General features: G+C 41.1%; 1 protein-coding gene across 1 annotated transcript in view; it reads left to right on the forward strand.

Annotated features, from left to right (window-relative positions):
• LOC132816874 (A-kinase anchor protein 17A-like) overlaps nt 1-15,656 on the forward strand; it is a 33,796-nt gene extending 18,140 nt beyond the window's left edge. The window contains exons 3-5 of the mRNA XM_060826866.1: nt 4,510-4,658; nt 6,722-6,953; nt 12,951-15,656. Coding sequence (XP_060682849.1) covers nt 4,510-4,658; nt 6,722-6,953; nt 12,951-14,048 — 1,479 coding nt within the window. The 3' untranslated portion in view covers nt 14,049-15,656. The remainder of the gene's footprint in view (nt 1-4,509; nt 4,659-6,721; nt 6,954-12,950) is intronic.
• Nucleotides 15,657-21,132: the final 5,476 nt, after the last annotated feature.

The following is a 21,132-nucleotide window of genomic DNA, read 5'->3' on the forward strand; positions in this document are numbered from 1 at the left end:
TGATCACTGACAAGGTGGGTATGTAGGACTTGGTGTGAATTAAGAATTTTTTACCTCGTTTCCGAAAACTCTGTTCTCTTGTTCCGCATTGCCCTACGTGACAAACTATCTTCTTTGCTTGCTTTGTCACCTTCTTTAGCAATTTATATATCTCAATTAGTCTCCTTTCTTTCATCCTAAAACCTAAACTGTTCAATCTCTCCTCTTCGGACAAATCTCTCATCTCGGGAATCAATCTAGTGAACCTCCTCTGAACTGTCTCCAAAGCAATCACATTCCTCCTCAAATAAGAAGCATTTATATCGGATGCAATATTCCAGCTACTGTCCAGCTAATGTCTTGTACAGTTGCAGCACCACTTCCCTACTCTTATATTCTATTCCTTTAGCACGGCGAGGTGGCTCAGTGGGTGATAGGGTAGGTTGGTGGTTAGCACTGCTGCCTCACAGCGCCAGGAACCCGGCTTCGATTCCAGCTTCTGGCTGTGTAGGGTTTGCATATTCTCCACATGTCTGTGTGGGTTTTCTCTGGGGGCTCCAGTTTCCTCCCGCAGTCCAAAGATCTCCACGTTAGGTGAATTGGCCATGCTAAATTGCCCATCGTGTTCAGGAGTATGTAGGTTAGGTGCATTAGTTAGAGGAAAATTTCAGATAATAGGGTAGGGGAATGGGTCTGGGTGGGTTATTCTTTGGAGGGTCAGGGACTTGTTGGGCTGAAGGGCCTGTTTCACACAGTAGGGATGTTATAAATGCCAAAAGTCTGTTTGTCTGATTTATTATCAGTTGTATCTGCATACTAGTCTTCTGTGATTTATGCACATGGACATTCAGATCCCTCTGCACAGTAAAGTTGCTGTCTACTTATATCAAGATTGGAGAAGTTTAGAACTTAGCGAAGGAGAAACAAGGGAATGGTTAACATGGAGAAAAAGTGAGAGTAAACTGGCAGGGAGCAAAATGATGGGGTGTAAATGCTTCAATAAATATGTAAAATAAGAAAATATTGAAGGTCAGTATAGACCCTGACAGTCTGTAATAGCAACTTGAAAATAGAGAACAAGGAAATGCCAGTGCATTTAAGCAACTGTTAGGTTTTCTTTCATGAAGACTGAATAACATGCTAGCAATGCTAAGAAATCAATATTCTGATGAGAGAGAATTGAAATTAACAGGTCTGAAAGCTAACTAATAATCAATTAACAGGTCTGATAATCTACGCACTGGGGTGCTCAGGGAAGTGGCCATGGAAATAGAGAATTTTTTGGTTGTCATCTTCCATAGCTCAGTAGATTTTGCAACTGCCCTGACAGATTGGAGGATGGGAAACATAACCTCATTTTAAATGAAAAAGGGAGATCTGGATAAAACGGAATTACAGACCAGTTAGGCTAATGTCAGAAGGAGGGGAAAATGCTACAACCTATTATGTATAGGGTATAATAGCAGAGCACTAGATCTCAACTGAATTAGACAAAGTTAACATTAGATTCATAGAAAATATATCGTTTTTGGCAAACTTGCTAGTGCTTTTCTTTGAGAATGTAACCAGTAAAATAGATAATACTATTCACTATGGTGCATTTGGATTTTCTGAAAGCTTATGATGAAGTCCCACGCAAGTGGTTAGTGAGTAAAATTAAAGCACACAGGACTGCGGGTAATAAGCTGTCATAAATTGAGAATTAGGGTAAAAAAGTGTGGTGCTGGAAAAGCACAGCAGGTCAGGCAGCATCCTAGGAGCAGGAGAATCGACATTTCAGACCTTTCCCCTCGTCAGGAATGCTGACGTTAGTGATGAAGGGCTTATGCCCAAAACATCAACTTGAATGCTGCCTGACCAACTGTGCTTGTCCAGTGCCACACTTTTCGACTCGCTCTCCAGCATGCGCAGTCCTCACTTTCTCCTATAAATTGAGAATTGATTATCAGGCAGGAAACAGCAGGAATAGATACATCTTTTTCACAGTGGAAGGTGTTAAATTGTGGGTTATAGTAGGAATCATTGCTTGGGCCTCAGCTGTTTGTAACATACATCAATGACGTGTAGGAGAGAATCAAATGCAATATCTCAAAGTTTGCTAATGACGCAGAACTTGCTGGGATTGCGGGTATTGTAGATGGATCTCAAGATCCCTCAAGGCAAGTTAGACAAACTGAGTGAGTGTAGAAATGCATACTGCATGAAATATAACAAGTGTGAAATTGTCCACATCTGAAGAATAGAATGACAAAGTGTTATTTAAGTAGTGATGGATTGGGAAGTGTTGATGAATGCAGGGACCTGAGTATCCTTGTACATTAGCCACTGAAAGCCAGCATGCAGGCTCAGTAATCATTTCTGAAAGCATATCGTAAATTAGCCTTTATTTCAAGAGGGTATGCGTACAGGAGCAAGGATCGCTGACAGCAACTGTACAGTGCCTCGGTGAGACCACACCTGGAGTATTGTGCAGTTTTGATCTTTGAATCTTAGAAAAGATGTACTTACCATTGTTGGAATACCGCAAAGGTTCACCAGGCTGATTCCTGAGATGGCAGGTTTGTTAAATGACGATGGATTGGTTCGAGTAAGCCTGTATTAGTTGAAGTTACTGAAAAATGAGAGGGAATCTCATTGAAACATTTCAACAAGACTAGGAAGACTAGATGCAGGAATAAAGCGTCAAAGTCCCAGGATACAGAGTAGGCCGCTACAGACTGAGATGAGAAGAAATTTGTTCACTCAGGGTGCTGCTCCTGTGGAACTACTGACTACATAAGGCTGTTGAGACCAAGCTTAAGAAATAGATTTCTAGAGCTGTCAAGCAGTATGGAGAGGGAAGAGGAAAATTATGTTGAGATAAAGGATCTGCCATGAAGGGTGGGGCAAAGGCTGATGGGTCAAAGGCCTGCTCCTGCTCTGAATTTCCCTGAGAGGTGGTAATAAGTTAGAGCTGAGTATGTGAATGGTGAACAGTGAATGTGTGAAAATTAATGCTGTATTTTCAGTTTATGTGGGTGGCATATAGATGGGAAATGGAATGTTACCAAGGATAAAAAGTCATCACACCTCAGGCAAGTGGAGAGGTTGCAAAAGAGAGGCCTCAGCTGGAACTGAGCCTGCGCTGTTGGCATACTCTGCATCATACACCAGCCATCCAATCCACTTAGCTAGTGACCCCCTGCATCAAGAATGGGCGCTTAGGAGATGCCAGAGGTCGAAATACAGATAAATACATAGCAAGTGAGAGTCTAGTTATGATCATTTTCTAACCAACCTGTTCACAGCTGTGGTCATACTGCTCCTTTTCGAGCAAGTTGGATTTGGACCCAGACCTCCAGGGTCAGAGCTAGGGAAACTACCACTTGACCATAAGAATCTGGCTATGATTTTGTAGGCATGAATAGAATCAGGTGTGAACTGGATGACCGTGAGGAGGTGTTGAAGAGGAAGCAGTGTCAAAAGCTGCAAATAAGAAAAAGCAGGGATAAACAACATTGTCACTTGAGTCTGATAGGAACTGATTAAATCCTGTGACAGGAGAATAAATCTGATTAGAGGGATTCAATCATGGAATTCTAGGAACGAGGAACAGATTTGGGAGATAAGATGCTGAGGAATTTTAGAGAGAGAAAAGAAGTTGGCAGTTTTGATTGGTAGTTTTGGGGTTTTTTTGGGGGCGAGGTCAGTGAGTTGATTATGTCATTTCCTAGAAACAACCATAAGCAATATTGGCTAACACGGATACAAGCGAGTGAAGTAGGGCAGCAATCAGTTTAGTTTGAGTAGGGATGGGGGGAAGGAGATTGATATTATGAACAGCAGGAGGAAGATAGGAGAGAAGTGAGAGAAAATAACATTGTTAACTGGGTGAGCAAACCTTACAGGAACATTCAAAAAGTAGATTTAGAATTAGGTAATTGTTCTAATCAGGGCTACAGCAACTGTCATTACTTTTAATTTGGGGTCTGTCTGTGCTGATAGGAGTGCCAGGTGGGCTGGGCAAGCTGTTTTCTTGTAGATTGTCTGAGTCATGGTAACATTTGTTTTTCCCAAGCATTTGGAGGCTACCATGCCCCAACAAGAGCAGGATGGGAAGATTGACCTAATTTCAAGCCAGTCTTGATCTGAAAAGATTTCTCTCTTGTCTCTTTCCTTCAGCATCTTTTTGAAGTGGTCACTTCTGATGTAGCACGGGGAAGCACCCTGGTTGCTATAGCATTTTGAGTTCTCAGTGATCTTTGTCAATGAGCTAACTTAATTTGGGAGATGTAGCTATGTTTGATGTGGGGCAGGCACTGGGCCCTTCAGTTGATGATCCACAGAGTTGGGGTGTAGCACATATTCGTTGGAAAGATAATAGAGCTTGCTTTTTTAAGCCCCTTTGTGTCAGCTATCATGATGAATAATAATAATCATTTGGCTGAGTTAATGCAAGGCTGCCAGATAGTGTGGAGGAGCCAGTGTCCCACACAAAGGGAAATAAAGCAGCGGATGTAAAGGAAGAATTCAAACATACTTGTCTTTCAGGTTACCTTTGACACAACAAAGCACCTAAGTGATGCTTCCATCAGGCGGAGACAGATGGAGAGACAGAAGCTACAGGAGCTGGAACTGCAGCGAGAAGAGCAAAAACGTCGGGAGAAAGAGGAAGAAGAGCGAAGAAAGGAGGAAGAAAGGTATGATGGAGAAAACTGGTGCTTAAATAGCATCTTGCTCCAGACGAGCAATGGTGCTGTGTCAAAGGGTCAAGAAGCCTGATCTGTTTAATGTAGAACAGGATAATTAATACGGTATAAACAATGATTGCAGATGCTGGAAACCAGACTCTAGATTAGAGTGGTGCTGGAAAAGCACAGCAGTTCAGGCAGCATCCGAGGAGCGGTAAAATCAGCGTTTCGGACAAAAGCCCTTCATCAGGATAATTATTAATCTCCAATGATTACCACCTAGCTGGATTCAGATATGAGCAATAGAACTTTGCTATTTCCTTACATTCTACTCCTGATCTCACAGGCTCTAAATTCACTGTCACATCCATCATTCCATCTAACTTGGCATAGTGTGCAGCCAACACTATTGGGTATTTGGAAATTGATGTGGTCTCTTTCCTTTAATATAAACGATTTTCAACAATATATCTCCCATTTCTTTCATGGGGAAATACAATACAATGTCTAGGACTTTCTGGCTCCCTAGAAATAGCAGGAAGTAATGACCACTTAGGGGCCTCAATCTGTCACCCTTTGATCTTTGTTTCTGACTGGTGAGAAAAGTGGCAGTCTTGCCAGCAGCTGCGTCAGATGCTCTACCTGTGAGGTAGTTTGTGTGGCGAGCATATGTCACTTGATTTGACCCAATATTGAGGGGGTGCACTTAGGGGCTTGGATGGGGTTGGAGGCAGGTGGCCACAACTGCAAGCTAGACCCCCAACCTTGCTTCTGACCCACTTTTAGCAATGAGCTCCCTGCCCACCTCATTCCGTACGCATAATAAAAATCATGCTGCTGCTGGTCTTATCTCCAGTGCTGCTGTGCAGCCAGCACCCTGGGCCATCGATGTAGCACTACTCCTTACAAAGGCTGTCAGTCTCTGATTGCCAGCAGCTTCAGCCAATGCACGACATCACAGTCTTGGGAACTGCTTAGTTGAGATCACCACTTAAGAGCTTACGATTGGAATTTTATCTTGTGGGCTTTCTCATTGATGGGTGTGCAGTTTGACACAGTCTTAAAGATACCTGCTCCCAGACTTGGATGAAAAGGCAAACTTCCAGCCAGAGAACTTAGAAAGCACAGAGGCAAAGGCTAATTCCTCCTGTTTGTGAATATCCTTCACCTGTCGTTTTGACTACTGGTTACTCCACTGAATGAAGTCACACTACTCAAAATTGCTTATTTATAGACATTTACAGCACAGAAGGTGGCTAGTTGGCACATCATATCCACATGGGTACCAAACATCTAACAGCACTAGACTGGGAGGAAACAACAGCACCCGGAGGAAACCCACACAGACACGGGGAGAATGTGCACATGTCACACTGTCGCCTGAGGGTGGAATCGAACCCAGGTCCCAGCGATGTGAGGTGGCATTGCTAACCACTGAGCTGCCATGCCATTTTGGCAGCTTTTCTTTGGCATCTTTTTGTTATCTAAGTGAAGAGGTCATTATTCAAGTCTGGTGGCTTTGCCTTCCATGGCATTACTAACTTAAGGACATATTTTACTTTAAAATATCACATTGTGCTCCCATCCACTTTAAAATTCTCTAAAACCTGGTAATTGCTGTTAGTAGTATGAGTCCTAAACCATATTTATCTGTTTGTATGATATTTGTCTATTTGTTTTAATTGACTTGGGCCCATTTACAATAAACTTCTAAGTTTTAATAGCATTAAGCCACATTAACTGAGCTTTTGTTTCATTGATTTTAACTTGAGTTGTAAAAGTGTTGCCGTATTTATTGAAGCATTTTAACTGCTTCCACATGGATCACAGTATGCTGTGTTCAATAAGTTTGGTGGTTTGTAATAATGGGAATAACCCATTTAACAATAAAAGAAAACAACTTCAATTTGTCATTCACATTTTTATCTCTTGTTTTCAATCAAAGTTTGGCAGTCCCTCCTCTCTCTGCATGGATCTTAATATTTGCCAACTCATTAGCCCACATATCATTCCTGAAATGACAGGTCCAGTGGTCTTAGCTACTAATTGGGTTCTTTCTCGGTTCTGTCCAGGAAGCAGAGAGAGCTGGAAGAGCAGGAGCGGGAGAAGAAGAGAGAAGAAAAGGTTAGGAAGAGGGAGCAGAAGCAGAAGGAGCGTGAAGAGCGGCGAAATGTGCGCAAGCTGCAACGGGAGGAGCAGAAAAGACTGCAGGAAAAAATCGCTCTGGAGGAACGAAGGCTCCTTTTAGCGCAGAGGAACCTGCAATCTATCCGCCTTATTGCAGAGCTGCTGAGCAGAGCCAAGGTGAGAGTGCAGATCAGCAGGTTAAGATGACGCACCCATGTGGCTGACCATGCTGTAATGATGATCAAAGTGTCATGTTGTTTTGACATCATGAGCTGTGACTCCTGAGCCTCACTTTCTTATTTTGGACATGTTTTCAAGGCCTTGAGATTAAGCAACTTGTTACCCTTACAAACACTTCCGATGTGGTGCTCAGAATATAGCAACAAAGACATCAATCCAGTTTGATTCTGTAACTCTTAATACATTTGCTTCACTAACATAGTTTTGGTGTAGTCTCCACTCATTTGAAAAAAGTATTTCAAATTGGAGAAACGTTTAGTGCAGATAATTTTGATAAACTAAGTCTCAGCTCTGCAGGGAGGGGATAGTGTGATAGTAATGTCACTGGACCAGCAATTCCACATTATCAGCCAGTGTTCTGGGGACGAGTGCGAATTCCACTATAACACAGTGAAATTTCAGTTCAGTAAAAAGCAGGTCTAATGGCAACTGCATTTCTGATTTTATAGATACGTAGAATCCCGACAGTGTGGAAACAGGTTATTAGGCCCAACAGGTCCACACTGACCCTCCAAAGAGGATTCCACCCAGACCCATCCCTCAACCCTATCACTCTACATTCCCCTGGCTAATGCATCTAGTTTACACATCCCTGGACACTATGGGCAATTTAGCATGGCCAATTCACCTAACCAGGACTGTGGGAGGAAACCCACGCAGACACTGGGAGAATGTGCAAACTCCACACTGTCGCCCGAGGCTGGAATTGAACCAGGGTTCCTAGTGCTGTGAGGTGGCAGTGCTAACCACTGAACACCTGCTGTAAAATCCCATCAGTTTCACTGAGGTCCTTCAGGGAAGGAAATCTACCATTCTTACCTATGCTGGCCTATATGTGACTCCCCACTCTCAGCATTATGGTTGACTTCTAACAGCCATCTAGCCAAATAGGAATGGGCAATAAATGCTGGCCTAGCCAGCGACACCCACATACCCTGAATAAGTAAAAAGAAACAGGGTTTCAGCTGTCCCTGGAACTTCTAATGCTAAGTTGTGGTATGGTAATACTGGCCGAGGCAGATTGCAGAATGAAACCAGGCATGACAGGTGATATATTTAATATTTGTATTTGGTTAATATCGTGATTAGTCACTGAAGCATATTTACATGGCGCTGTAGATTTTGGTTAAGAACATACATTTATTGCACAAACTGTGGAGAACAAAGCTGTTCATATTTATAATTTTTATTCCGCAGTTAGGTCTTAGCTCAGTCTTCAAAATAAAGTTTCATCCTGTTTACAAACAACATATATTTCAAATCGCAGTCCCAGAAAAATATTGCTCCAACCTCAACTTTTCAAATCTTCAGTTTAACTGAAGCATTCCACTTTCTTTCCATTGGGCCTTTTTGAGACTATTTTGTACAATTTAGTTTTGTGTTTGATTACAAGAATCTTGCACAATTCTGTGTGCCTAAACTTTCTCAACTTGAAGATTTCTATATCAACCATCTTGGCTTGGAAACTCTGAACTGAACTTTCTACTTTCTGTTCTTGTAAAAAAACTAAACTAATTACCTAATCTGTTTACTCTAATAAAGATCCAACAGTATAAATTTTGCCTATTAACATTACAAGTCAGTGTTCTAAATTGGCTTTCTGATCCTATTTAAAAGAAAGCTTTCACAGAACTAACCCATATTTATCTGACTTCATATTGAGTCCAATTCCAAAACTGTAGTGTATTATACATATTTATCAAATGCTATGCACAACAGATTTAGACATTCAGAGGATTTTTTGTTAGTTAGGATGGGAACCACACCAGTATTTCAGGGATTCCCTGATTTGTGAACATCTGACTGACCAGTGTGATCCCATACATGGGTGTATTAATGTTACTTTTAAAAATCTAACATAGAAGTGTTTCTTCACAATAGCAAATGGCTATTTTACATTGTCCTGCATTGTGTCCAACTTGTGTATAAATCAACTTGCAAACAGACTCAAGAACAGAACCACTCACAGCCCAGGGACTGTCTGTACATGATTATGTTGTTTAATGTTTAAAAAATTGTTTTAGTGGATAATGCATGTTGATTTTGAAAGTTCAGCATCATGTGCTTGCAAAACATTAACAATATCAGGTCAGGAGATCAAGGCTGAATTAGGTGAACTATTTTCAGGAAGTTTCTCATCCTCCTGAGGAAGTCGACGCTTTTTTTAAAAAAATGTATGGATTCATCTAGTTTTTGTTTGTGGAATTTCCACAGGAAGTTTGTACATGTTGTCATACCAGCATTGTCCTAATCCCCTACATAGATCCTTGCCGTGAGCTGACCGGTCTGAAACTGAGTGTGATTCAGTGCATGATCCCTTGGATTTCTCACCATAAGCAGAGGATCAGTGAACTCTGTGAAGTGTTCAAAGGAACAAAAAGATTTAAAATTACCAAAAAGTTTCAATAGAGAGTCTATTTTCAGACAGACAGCCCTTGTGCTATCAGTGTGGAAAATAGTGAATTTGTGTTTAATAATACTCACAGCAAGTTGCCATTGAATCTCTCCTGTCAGTTTGGTGGTTTTACTTAGTAATTTTAAAAGATAAATTCTGTAATTGTGGGGTCACTGGCAAAATCTGTTATTTACTTCTCATCCCTGAATGCCCATGGGCAAATAACATTGTGGACAAATATCATGTAACTTCTCTTGAGATGCAATAGTACATATGTACAGAAAGATACAGTGGAGACACTGAAAGCTGCATAAAATACAGTTCATTTGTTAAGTACTTTAAACAAATAAAACACACTTCCTTTCACTGCCCTGATTTCTGTAATTAAACCCAAACATTCTTACCCGGGAGAGTTGGCCAGGCTGAAATTCTGCTCGATGTCTTCACCACAATTCCTGACGTAGGGTACCTTCTTACAACGTGCTGCTGAACAAAGGGATTTCTTCAGGCTCGTTATACAGAAGTCTCTGTGCCAAGTGTGCATCTTATTTGGAATTATCCGTGTAAGTGTCCAATCCTGAATGTTTTATCCAAATGCACCCCTTTTTTGGAAGAAACAGCAGTTAACGATTTCCTGCAGTTTCAAATCTCAGCAGACATGAATGGCTCAGTCTAATTCTATTCACGTGGTAAGGCCTTTTCTCAGTTTCTCTTATCTTCAGCCTTATCCAGCAGTCTGTATGGTGCATATACCCTCGCAGGGCTGGTAGAAAATTCAAATTTCTCAAACAACAAATTTTTAAATGTAATATTTCCTAATGGGCAGCATGGTGGCTCAGTGGTTAGTACTGCTGCCTCACAGGGGTTCGATTCCATCCTTGGCGACTGGCTGTGTGAAGTTTGCACACGGGGTGGAGAATTTCAGAGTTTCAACGTAGCATTATCAAATAGCCTAGTTGGTCCAAATTGACATAGCTCTGGACCCCTATAGTTTGCCTTGGGTTCAAGATGACAAACCCATGCAGGTTTGATTACCAAGTAGGTGGGGTGGATACAGGAGCAAGCTGACCTTGATATGTCTCTGCAGCGAAAAATCTCTGCCTGGGTTAAATAATGCACTGCATCCTGGAGATATACTGCAGCCAGAGAGTCTACTTATGGACAATGTCATGAAGAGTAGAAGCAAAACAATACCACTTGCTGGCAACTCCTTTCTGAGCTTCGCCGTTTTTTTCCCCAGCTTCACACATCGGCATCTTTTGCTTTTTGTCTTCAGTATCCCTGCCATTGTACATGTCTGCCTAGTTTATAGTAATAAATACATAGTGGCGCTCTCTGCCTGTGTAAAACATATTGCTCATCCCTTGGAGTAACTTGTTTTTCTCAATTCTGCTGTTTTTAAAGGCTGGCATACTGCTTACATTTAATGTCGCAGAAAGAGAGGTTGATGCAGGTATAGAATCCCTACAGTGTCAAAGTAGCAGGCCATTTGGCCCATCGTGTTCACATTGACCCTCCAAAGATAATCCCTCCCAGAGCCGTCTCCCCAGTCTTGTAAGCCTTCACTTCACATGGCCAATCCACCTAAACTGCACATCTTTGGACTGTGGGAGGAAACCAGAGCACCCGGGGGAGTCCCCGTGCAGTCACAGGCGGAATGTGCAAACTTCACACAGCAAGTTGCCAAGGGTGGAATCGAACCTCTGTGACACAGCAGTGCTAACCACTGAGCCACCATGCTACCCATTAGGAAATACTGCATTAAAAAAATTGTTTTTTGAGACATTTGAACTTTATACTAGCAGTTCACTACTTGAGTTTTAATGATGTGCCTTGGAAATATGCCAGGGAATAGGATAGAAAAACATTTTTTTGACATTTAATTCATGATTTATGGTTTATTTGTGCTAATTCGTAGTCTTAACCTGCTGAACCAATTAATTGTTTGCTAATTTAAATTATCCCGAGCAAGAAACCCATGCTGTTGATTTGAATCACAAATGCAAGGTTTTGCAACGCAAAATATTTAATTAAAATTGAATTAATAGGAATTAAAATAGAAAATGGTAGCGACATTCTGGTCCGACAGCATATGTAGAAAGTGTGAAAGAGTCATTGTTTCAAACCTATGGAATGACCTTTTATCAGAACTGGTCACAATGTTAAGGTTGGGTCTAAGTGAATAGCGTGCTGCAAGTTCACAGTGAAATGGATCACAATGAATAGCCAAGCGCACAAATTGAGACAGCTGATGTCACAGCAACACCAGGATCATGCTGGTTTGGTGGTAACATCACTGGACCACCAGTCCAGATGCTCTCGGCCCATGGTTCAAATCCCGCCGTAGCAACTGGTGAAATTTAAAGTTAATGAGCAAGTTAAATTCTGAAATTAAAAGCTAGCCTTGGTCGTGGTTACTATTGATTTGTCATAGTGGATCATGTAATTTGCTAAAGTCCTTGAGGGAAGGAAATCCGTCCTGACCTGGTCTGGCACACATGTGACTCCAAACCCACAGCAATGTTGTTCATTACTAACCGCCCTCTGTCATGGCCGAGTAAGCCATCCTAGTCAAGGACAACAGGAAACAGGAAGAGCTTATTAAAAGGTTTTATTGCGATGGTTAACAATGGGGAAAAGGTCAGTGGGAAGAATTCAGATGAAGGGAAAATGCTGAAGATGGGGAAAATGGTCCACTGAGCTGAGAAAATGCGCCTGCCCATAGAAGTGGATAATGAGACAAAGCTGATGGAAGCCTTGCTCAAATTTCTCGTGAGGGGATGGGGCTGATACCTTTGTTGAGGCAAGATCAGTTATTTTCCCAAAGGGGCAGATCAGAGCATATTGTGAATGGAAGACTAGCTGAGAGATGGAAAGGGAAGGACAGTTCTTGGTATCCAAGAGTTGTTGTAGCTTGTGTTCCTCAACACCTGAGATGAAAATAAAGTCATTTGTGTTAAATCGCTGGAGGAGTAGAAGGTTGAAATGTACCTACGAACCAGAACAATTTTGAGGTAGTTGGACTTGATACTGCTAAGAGAACAAGCATGTCAAGGTTCATGGTAATAAAAGTGGATTTTAAGATGCGACACAAATGGTGGTTTGAAGAATTCTGAACATGAAATGAACATCTGTCAATGTGGGTGGGTCCATAGCATGAAGGGTGGAATTTCTATTGGAATTGGTTCAGTTGGTCACTTATCTAATATGTGAAGGCCCGATGCTAAGTTGGGCAGCATCTCTCTCCACAGATGCTGCTCATCTGAGTGTTTCCAGCATTTTCTGTTTATATTCCGGTGTTGCAGCATCCACAATATTTTGCGTTTTGAATTAATAGGTTTAAGTCTGTTTGTGGCCTGAAGGTGCTTGGTATTTAAAAGCTCCATTCACTGGCACACCTGGGAGGTCTAAAACAGAAATATTTTCACAAGTCTTGTGTGAAAATTGATCTCGAATATAAAGCATGCAACTCCTTTTTCTTGATCGCTTTTAAAGGGACTGTTTTTGATGACTTTTAATCACTTTGGTACTCTCTGCAGGTTGGGAAGCAGCAGGAACTGGAAGCACGTGAAGCAGAGGCGGCCCGACTGCATCAGCTGGAAGAGAAGAGGCGGCAGCAAGAGGCGGAGCTCCGGCGAGTGGAGGAAGAGAAGGAGCGTGTGGTGGAGCTGCAGCAGAAGGAGAAGGAGCTGAGGGAGAAGCTGCTGGAGAACCTGAAGCGGAAGGAAGAAAGTGAGAGCCATCAATGTAGAGCGGAGCTGAAGGTGGGCCTCGGAGACCGGACAGCTGGGAATGTGTGCCCAGTGTTGGGTGCAGCCCCCACACAGGCCGCTACCTGTCTGCTCGCATGTCCTGGTACTCTCAGCCATGGCAAGAAAGTGCCACTTGCTCAGGAAGTCAATGGAAAACCGGATGCAGCCGAAAGATTCACCGGTGGTTTGAGCCAGATTCAGACACAAAGCGATATCGTTCCTATTCCGCTTCCAGGTGAATGTAAGTCTGTGCAGAGCAAGGAGCACATAACAACATTACCTAATAGTAAAGGCTGCTCCCTGCAGGAGTGCACTGGGAAAAAAGGTAAATACCAAAATGGCCCCAGTCATGCAGAAAAAGACCTTGAAACCAATGCTGTCAAGGTGGAAGGCGGCCAAGTGCAAAAGGACTTGAAGAGGGCTCACAAATCACGTAAGAGCAGCACAAGCAGTGATCGCAGTAGAAACTGGAGGGACTCGAGTAGTGACGGCAGCTGCCATCAGAGGGAATGGAGCCGGCACCAGGGCCGCTCGAGGAAGGAAAGTACTCGACGTGGCAGGGACTCGAGCCGGGAGCAGAGCCGCAACTGGAAAGGCTCCAGCAACGAGCAAAGTTGCAGCCGACAAGACCAGAGCCGTGCGGGGAGGCGATACCGAAGGAATGCCAGCAGGGATCGGGTCCGTGTCCGGCAGGGATCCAGCAGGGAGCGGAACCGCCGTCGGTATCCGAGCAAGGAGCAGAGACAGCGGAGGGATGTGAGTGGGGAGCGGAACCGTCGTCGGAAAAGCTCAAGCAGGGAACGTAGTCGTCGTCATAGGGACACAAGCAGGGAGCGTAGCCATTATAAAGACTCCAACACAGGACACAGCCGCCATCGGAGGTAGTCAAACCCTTCACTTGGCTGGCTGTCATCACAGGGGAAACCAGAGAGCAGCAAAGTAAGCAACAAATGTGAATTCAATGGTTTATAGCGATCTACAGCATGGGAAAAGTCCCTTTGGCCCATCACGTATGTTGGTAAATATAATACAATACTGAATGCTTATTGGAACAATTCATTGTAAGCAGGGAAGAACACTGATTGAAAAGCTTGTGGAATAAGTAAAGGTAAAGTCACCATAGACCCAGAGAGCCATTGAGCTGTTGTCTCATCAAAGAGATGACTGATGTGTGGGGGTGGGGGTTTATAAAGCACTCTTCTTATTGTAAACAGAACAAGGAAAACAGTAGAAAATAAACAATCACGAGTGTTAAAAATTGGATTTTAACATTGGGCATAATCAGATGTCACAACAATTCTCAGAACTAGAGCATGAATATTCTGTTGGTTAGCACAAAATGTGTGTAAGCTTCCCTCGTTATTTTCCCAAAATAAACATTTGGATGTACACCGTAAACTTCTAATGTTTTGGTTGCTGATTAACGTTGAAAGGCAGAATTAAGAGAATGCTGGAGGTGGGTATGTTGTGATGAATAGTTTGTTATGGCAGTTACATCTTGATGGATAGTAGAGTTATACATAAGGGGGCTTCTGGCCTCTAATACTGCTGGTAATAATGCATTTCCAACTTTACCACATTTTGCAATGCAGATCCTCATTGTACTGTGAAGAACCTAAATATACAATGGGCAGGGGGAGAGGGGAGAAAATGTGAAATCCTTCTTTCAGGGAACATTTTTGTTAGAATTTTTGGCAGCTGTCTTTTGGAAGTTTTTTGGGATAATTTTGGTGCTAGAAGTTGTATAACGGGACAGTTTGCAACTCCTCAGAAAACCAGAGTCCCATTTCTCTGCGTTCCCACAGTGGTTATTGCTCTGATTTGTCAGCTTGATCTTGGTAGGTTGGCAATTCTTTAGGTGGTGCCGTTGTAGTCCCAGACACTCCCCCTTGACACAAAACCGCACGGAGGTTTTGAAAATGAATGTTCCCTGTTTTTCTTTTAGCTGAGAGAAAAAGTCAGGACATTTCTAAGTAGACTGCCTGAATAAGTGGCAGCTTCTCAGCTGTTTACCAACAACTCTGGTAAATCCATGGCTCTGTAAGTTGGTTTGGGAAGTGTCAAATCATTTTCAGAGAATGGGACATTCTCAGGTGACCGTCACTGGAGCACAATGCAATTGAGCATACATCTGTACAACACAGTGGGAGTTTGAATCATAAGCTCGAAACAACTAGCACATTAAGCACGTTTTCTGTCTTGCCAGCCAAAGCGGTTCAGTGCACGATGCAAGAGTATGTGGCTCAACTCTTAAAATATGCTATATCTTGCATGTAATGTACAGTTAGAATAACTCATTTCATTAGAACATTCAGTTGTGGTTATTTGGTACAAATTAAATGACATACCAACACAGAACAGGGAGTGCTGGAAAAATACTGAAGGTTCTGACGTAGGGTCACTGGCCTCAAAACGTTAACTCCACTTTTCTGTTTATAAATGCCAGACCTACTGCGTTTCTCCTGCACTCTCTCCCTCTCCCTCTCCCTCTCCCTCTCCGTATCCTTCTCCGTCTCCCTCTCTACGTCTCCCTCTCCCTCTCCCTCTCGCCCCCCTCTCTCTCTCTCTCTCTCTCTCTGTTTCTTTGTGCTTATTGTGCCAGCACTGAGAAAACAGATTACCCTTGCAGGGCATGCCAGTGAACCACACTGGCAGGTCCGCTCTGCTGCCTCAGTTTGCTGGAGGATTCTCTCTGCCGTATGTGTCATTCTGAGACAAACTTTGCTCCCAAGAAAACTCGCTTCCAATCCCAAAATACTGAGTGAATTAAGAACATTGCAGGTTTATGATGTAAACTTGAGTGACATCGCCTATAATGTGATTTAATTACCCCCCCCACTTCACTTCACAACACATTGATATCCATCTGTTAAATCAGTCTGACCATATTTATTCCCCTGATGTCAACACTTGGATATTAAAAGCTATCTGCAGAGTTCACAGATGGTACTTGTAATATTAGTGCATGTGCACTTCTTTGTTTTTAAAAAGGCAATTATTTAGGTTTATGCCCTCTTCTCAACAAATGCTCCCAACCTCCTTTACTATGACATTGACAGAGGTCCAGCCATACAAGTTGCAGCTAGATTTTAGAAAGTATATAAATGGCAAAAGCTACAAAGGATTTGAGGTTAAGAGAAGTGGATTCTAGGCAATTGAGCTCCAGCAGGCCATTTACCATTAATAACATCTCTCAAGAATCCAAACTTGAACTTATAATCTCATCTGAATTAAAATTAAGCATATTTGAGTTCTATCAATACAAAAATTATACAAAAACTTCTCAATTTAAATAATTTATTTGATATTACTGGAAAATTTTTATTTTCTATAAAAATAAAACTTTGCATTGAAAGGAGTGAGGTTTAAAAAAAGTTCTTAATATATTATCTTAAATCATTTTATGATTTGACCAAATGAATGCTAATAAGGATTCAAATAGTAACCAGAAGTGATCACTCTGACGTATCATGCCATTAAATAAGATCATCGCTAATCTTCCACTTCAGGCCCACTATTTTGCCTTACCCTGATAGACTTCTGATTTCCATCTCAGTTTGAATACACTTGACCAAAACTCTGACAGGCAGCAAATTCTAAAGAATTGCAACTTTCATCATTTTTTTAAATGATTGACCCTTTATCCTGAGGACTTGTCTCCTTGTTCTGGACTTGCCAGCTAAGAGAAGCAGCCTCTTAACATCTAGGAAGGAATTGATGAGATACTGAAAGAATTAGATTTCAAGGAGGCTTCAGAACATTGAAAGATAAATAGGAAAGATGAGAGATTTAGTAAATTCGGGAATATGATGGTAAGATGGCCAACAAATCTGCTACCAATCATAGGATGGATGTTTTTGGGTGGAATGCAGTGCACCGGAATTGTTAAAAGGGCTCATATGGGAAGGAAAAGGAACTGAAGAAGGTTATAAAGGTAGGAAAGAAAGTGACCACCAGGAATTGTGTAGAGGTTTCACAGTTGACTGAGGGATTGGAGCTAGTTCTTTGTGTGAAGAAAAGAGACAAGTGTGACTTAAAGGGATAGGTTGCAGTTATGTAGTTCCGAATGAATTGACATTCCTGTACAATGGATAGATGAGTGGGTTCAGCATAGTGGAAATAGCCATATCTTGCTGCTTTCACCTTTGTATTTTCAGTGCTAGCAACTGCTGGAGAGATTGAGGTTCTGATAAATCTGAAACAATAAAATGAACTTTTGCTCTTTGCTTCCAGTTAAGTCCAGCATGAACTCAATGTGCCAATGGTCACCTTCTGTGCTGTAATGACTCCATGATTCAATAACATTAAAATGCACAGCAACCTCAAGAAACCAGTATTTAAAGGCACGGGGATTATGCAAATGCAAGGTTACATTTGAGGACTCTTGAATTTTGCAAGCTATGGTGATGTATTAATTACAAACCTAGTCTAGTACATTAATCTACCCAATTCTGCTAAATAAAAATCTAAACTTTAGTTATATGTTTAATAGAAATTAATCTCTGTTCTCTGTAATTTTGAAAAAATAATTTTAATGAAACTCTCCAGTTCTAAATTAAAGAAACCAAACCCATTGGGTATCCTCTTTAAGGTGTCTATTTCATGCAAGTAGAGGCAAACACAAGTCAGTCGCAAAGCGTGCCCTGTTTTTTGGTGCAGTTGATTTGTTCCATCTGATGTCTCCATGTGATCTAATGCCTTAGCTTTATGTTGTACACAGTGTGATCCCATGGAATAGCCCAAAACCTTTTAATATTGTCATGCAAGCATGGAGCAAGCAATTTTGAATATATCATCCAAGAAAGTGGGTTCTCCTTCTGCCTAATAGTTTTCACTTCCATATGAAACATCTGTTTTATGGTATATGGTGATCAATGGACAAGTACTGGTAGGTGTGTCATGAGACTGGTGTTAGCATCAGCAAAATGGGCCCATAGCATGGCATAAACATATTTCAGCCAAAAAGGACTGCAATTGGTCATGGGGCATTTAAACTGCAAGAATGGAGAGATGTGGTAAACTGATCGTAGATGCTCTTTTTAAGGTTTTCTTTGTCTTCTGTCACCTTGATCTTCCCATCCTCAAGATGTTATCCATGATGGGCAGTCATCTCTGTGAACATGGGCAGTTTGAGGGATGAGGCATTGTAAGAGTTAAAATAACTTCATTTTTCTGCAAAGACTCAATCGCCCCCACCATTGGTTTCTTGAACTTGTAAATTAAGGCAAGATTTTAAAATGCTGTTCTCCAATTCTAACAAGTACAACAAAACTAATAGATCTGGGCCAGCTTGTTTAATATCAGTTGGCAATTCAGCAAAATTTAATGCTGAAAGTAGTAAAACAAAAAAAGTTGTTTGATTATATTTCAAAACCTTGCATAAGTTTGTTTACTCCCATAGACTTAGAGTTAAGAATGTAGTCAGTTTAACCTTTCCCTATTTTTCAACCAAAGTGATCGGTTTTTGCAGTTCTAATAGGTGCACAAGGTTGTCACAAGGCTGCAGACAGACGAAAGCAGTTGATTTTTGCAGTATGGTTACTTCAGGGTAATGCTTAAGGTGCTTCAATTCTTGTGATGCCTAATTCCCCTTAGACAATCACATAAGCCCATATGCTTACATCTGGTGAGATTCAGCCAATACTTACCTACAAATCAGCCCCAGGAGCTGTACAAGAATGGACCTGAACTGGTTTTCGCAGCTTTTCCTCACCTTCTTCCTTCCCCACTGGTGAATTCTATTACTGCACACAGTGCAGTAGATGAAGCAGAAGACACGAGCAGGAATGTGCCTCTGTTGTTTACCTGCTTTGCCCAAATTGCTTGTTTATTTAAAAATGTGAATTCCTGTGCTTCAGTTGTTGTAATGCTTCTTTAATTCCCTTTCTGGTAATTGGAGACCAATTTCATCACAGAACAAGACGACCTGTATTTTGGAGAAGTTGAACTCTCTGTCCTTAAATAGTTTTGATATTTTGACCACTGTATTTATTTGAAAGTAAGGATTTCGAACTATCGATGACGTTAAATTGAAATCAAATCATTTTGAGAGATCAGTATTTTTCAAAAAGCGTAAATAAACCACAAATTACTGTGTCTTCTGGCAGAACATAGAAAATTGCAGCACATGAGACATGCAAAAGAAAAACAATTTGTTTTGTGCATTTCTTCTCTCGAGAAGAGAACAACACATTTCCTGACTGTCATGGGCCACAGTCGAATCAGAGATTGCACTTTAAAAGTATTTTCAATAGTTTGTTAGTAACAAATAACACAATGAGCAACGGGAGGTTTTTTTTTAAGTCCCCTGTCCCTGATTTTTGTTTTGTATGGCATCCTCAGCAGACACAAGTGCGCCATCTCATTTGCAGTGTTCTGCATGTTCTGTCCTGTACAAGACTGTTCCTTTTGACATTGTGCAAATAAATACGCTTTTGTTTCCATTTGACTCTTTAATGTCATTTCCAAATGTATGCCCTTTTTGGTTCCACCAAATTGCTTGAAATTGTTCTGTATTTATTTTGTACTTCTTTCTTCCAGACATGTTTGTGAATTGTTTGTAATCTTCAGTAAACAAAGTTTTTTTGAAATGTCTTTTCCTGGTTGTCTTTTTTTCTTAAATTGAGAAACGTCGATGAAAGGCCAAGTATACATAACTTAGTTTTTGTCTTTATTCCAGCGTAATTGGCTGCCATCTTTAAAATGTTCAGACTACTTATTGATTAAAAATTCATATATCCAAAATGGGCTGTTTACATTATCCCGCATGTTTAGGTTGCAGAATTTGCATTATTTCCATTTTAAGACTTTAGATCTTGTAAATGCATTGTCATTTTTTATATTTTCTCACAGGATATGGGTATTGTGAGAAATGCCAGCAGTTATTACTCATCCTTTTGCCTTCAAGATGGTGTTGAATCACCTTCCTGAATACAACTGTGAGTGCCTTGCAAGGCAATTTATGAGTATATGTGAATCAGTCGTATGGCAGTACATTTGAAAGTCAAATGCACACCAGACCAGGTAGGGTCAGCAGGTTTCCTTCCCCAGTTGGCATTAATGATCCAGATGGTGTGTTTCCCAACAATTGGACAGCGTTGGTTACCATACCGATGCACTGCAACCTCTTCAATCCTAATGCTTGAAACCAAGTAATTTCTGTAATTTTCAGGATTATAGAATGACTTGGGCTTGCCTGAGTGCAAGCATGTGAACTAGAAAACATACATACCAGATACATACCTGAAACACAAGACAATGATAAAATATTATGAAGTAGTAATAAATGTTTATTTTTATTGAGCACATGCAGTAGGTGAAATGGTGAACCTGAGACATTAGCTGGGACTACTGTAGTGTTAAAAGTTTGGACAGTGAAGAATTTGTTAAATAAATATTTCTTTAACAATGTGTAAATGGAGAAGGAGCAAAACTTGACATTCTGTTGGGTAAGAAGGCAGGGCAAGTGATAGGGTAACACTTTGGGTCCAGTCATGATTTATTTCTAAAATAATTGTGGAAAAGGATAAGTCAATGAAAGTTAAAGTTTTTAATTGGAGTCAGGCAAATACTAATGGTAAGAGACGAGTTTTCAAACGTTTAATGAAGTAGACAGTTTGCAGGACATCTGATAAGAGGGAGGCTTTCAAAAGTTTGAGTCAGAGTTCAGATTCAAGTTCCTGTTAGAGTGAAAGGTAAGGCTGATAGAATGATGAAACAATGGATGAATAAAGATCTTGAAGTTCTAGTCAAGAATTTAAAAAATCATAAATATAGATAACAGTTCAAATGAATCTCTTGAACAGGACAGAGTATAGCAGCCTTCTTAATAGGGACACCAGAAACAAGTGAAATATGAGTTGGCTTTGGCAGATAGGGTAAGGATAATCCAAAGACGTTCTAAAAGTGCATTAAAACAATGCAGCAACTAGAGAGAGAGTTGGGCCCCTTAAAGATCACATAATTCATC

The sequence above is a fragment of the Hemiscyllium ocellatum genome, chromosome 6, assembly GCF_020745735.1.
Source record: "Hemiscyllium ocellatum isolate sHemOce1 chromosome 6, sHemOce1.pat.X.cur, whole genome shotgun sequence".
Classification (NCBI taxonomy): Eukaryota; Metazoa; Chordata; class Chondrichthyes; order Orectolobiformes; family Hemiscylliidae; genus Hemiscyllium; species Hemiscyllium ocellatum.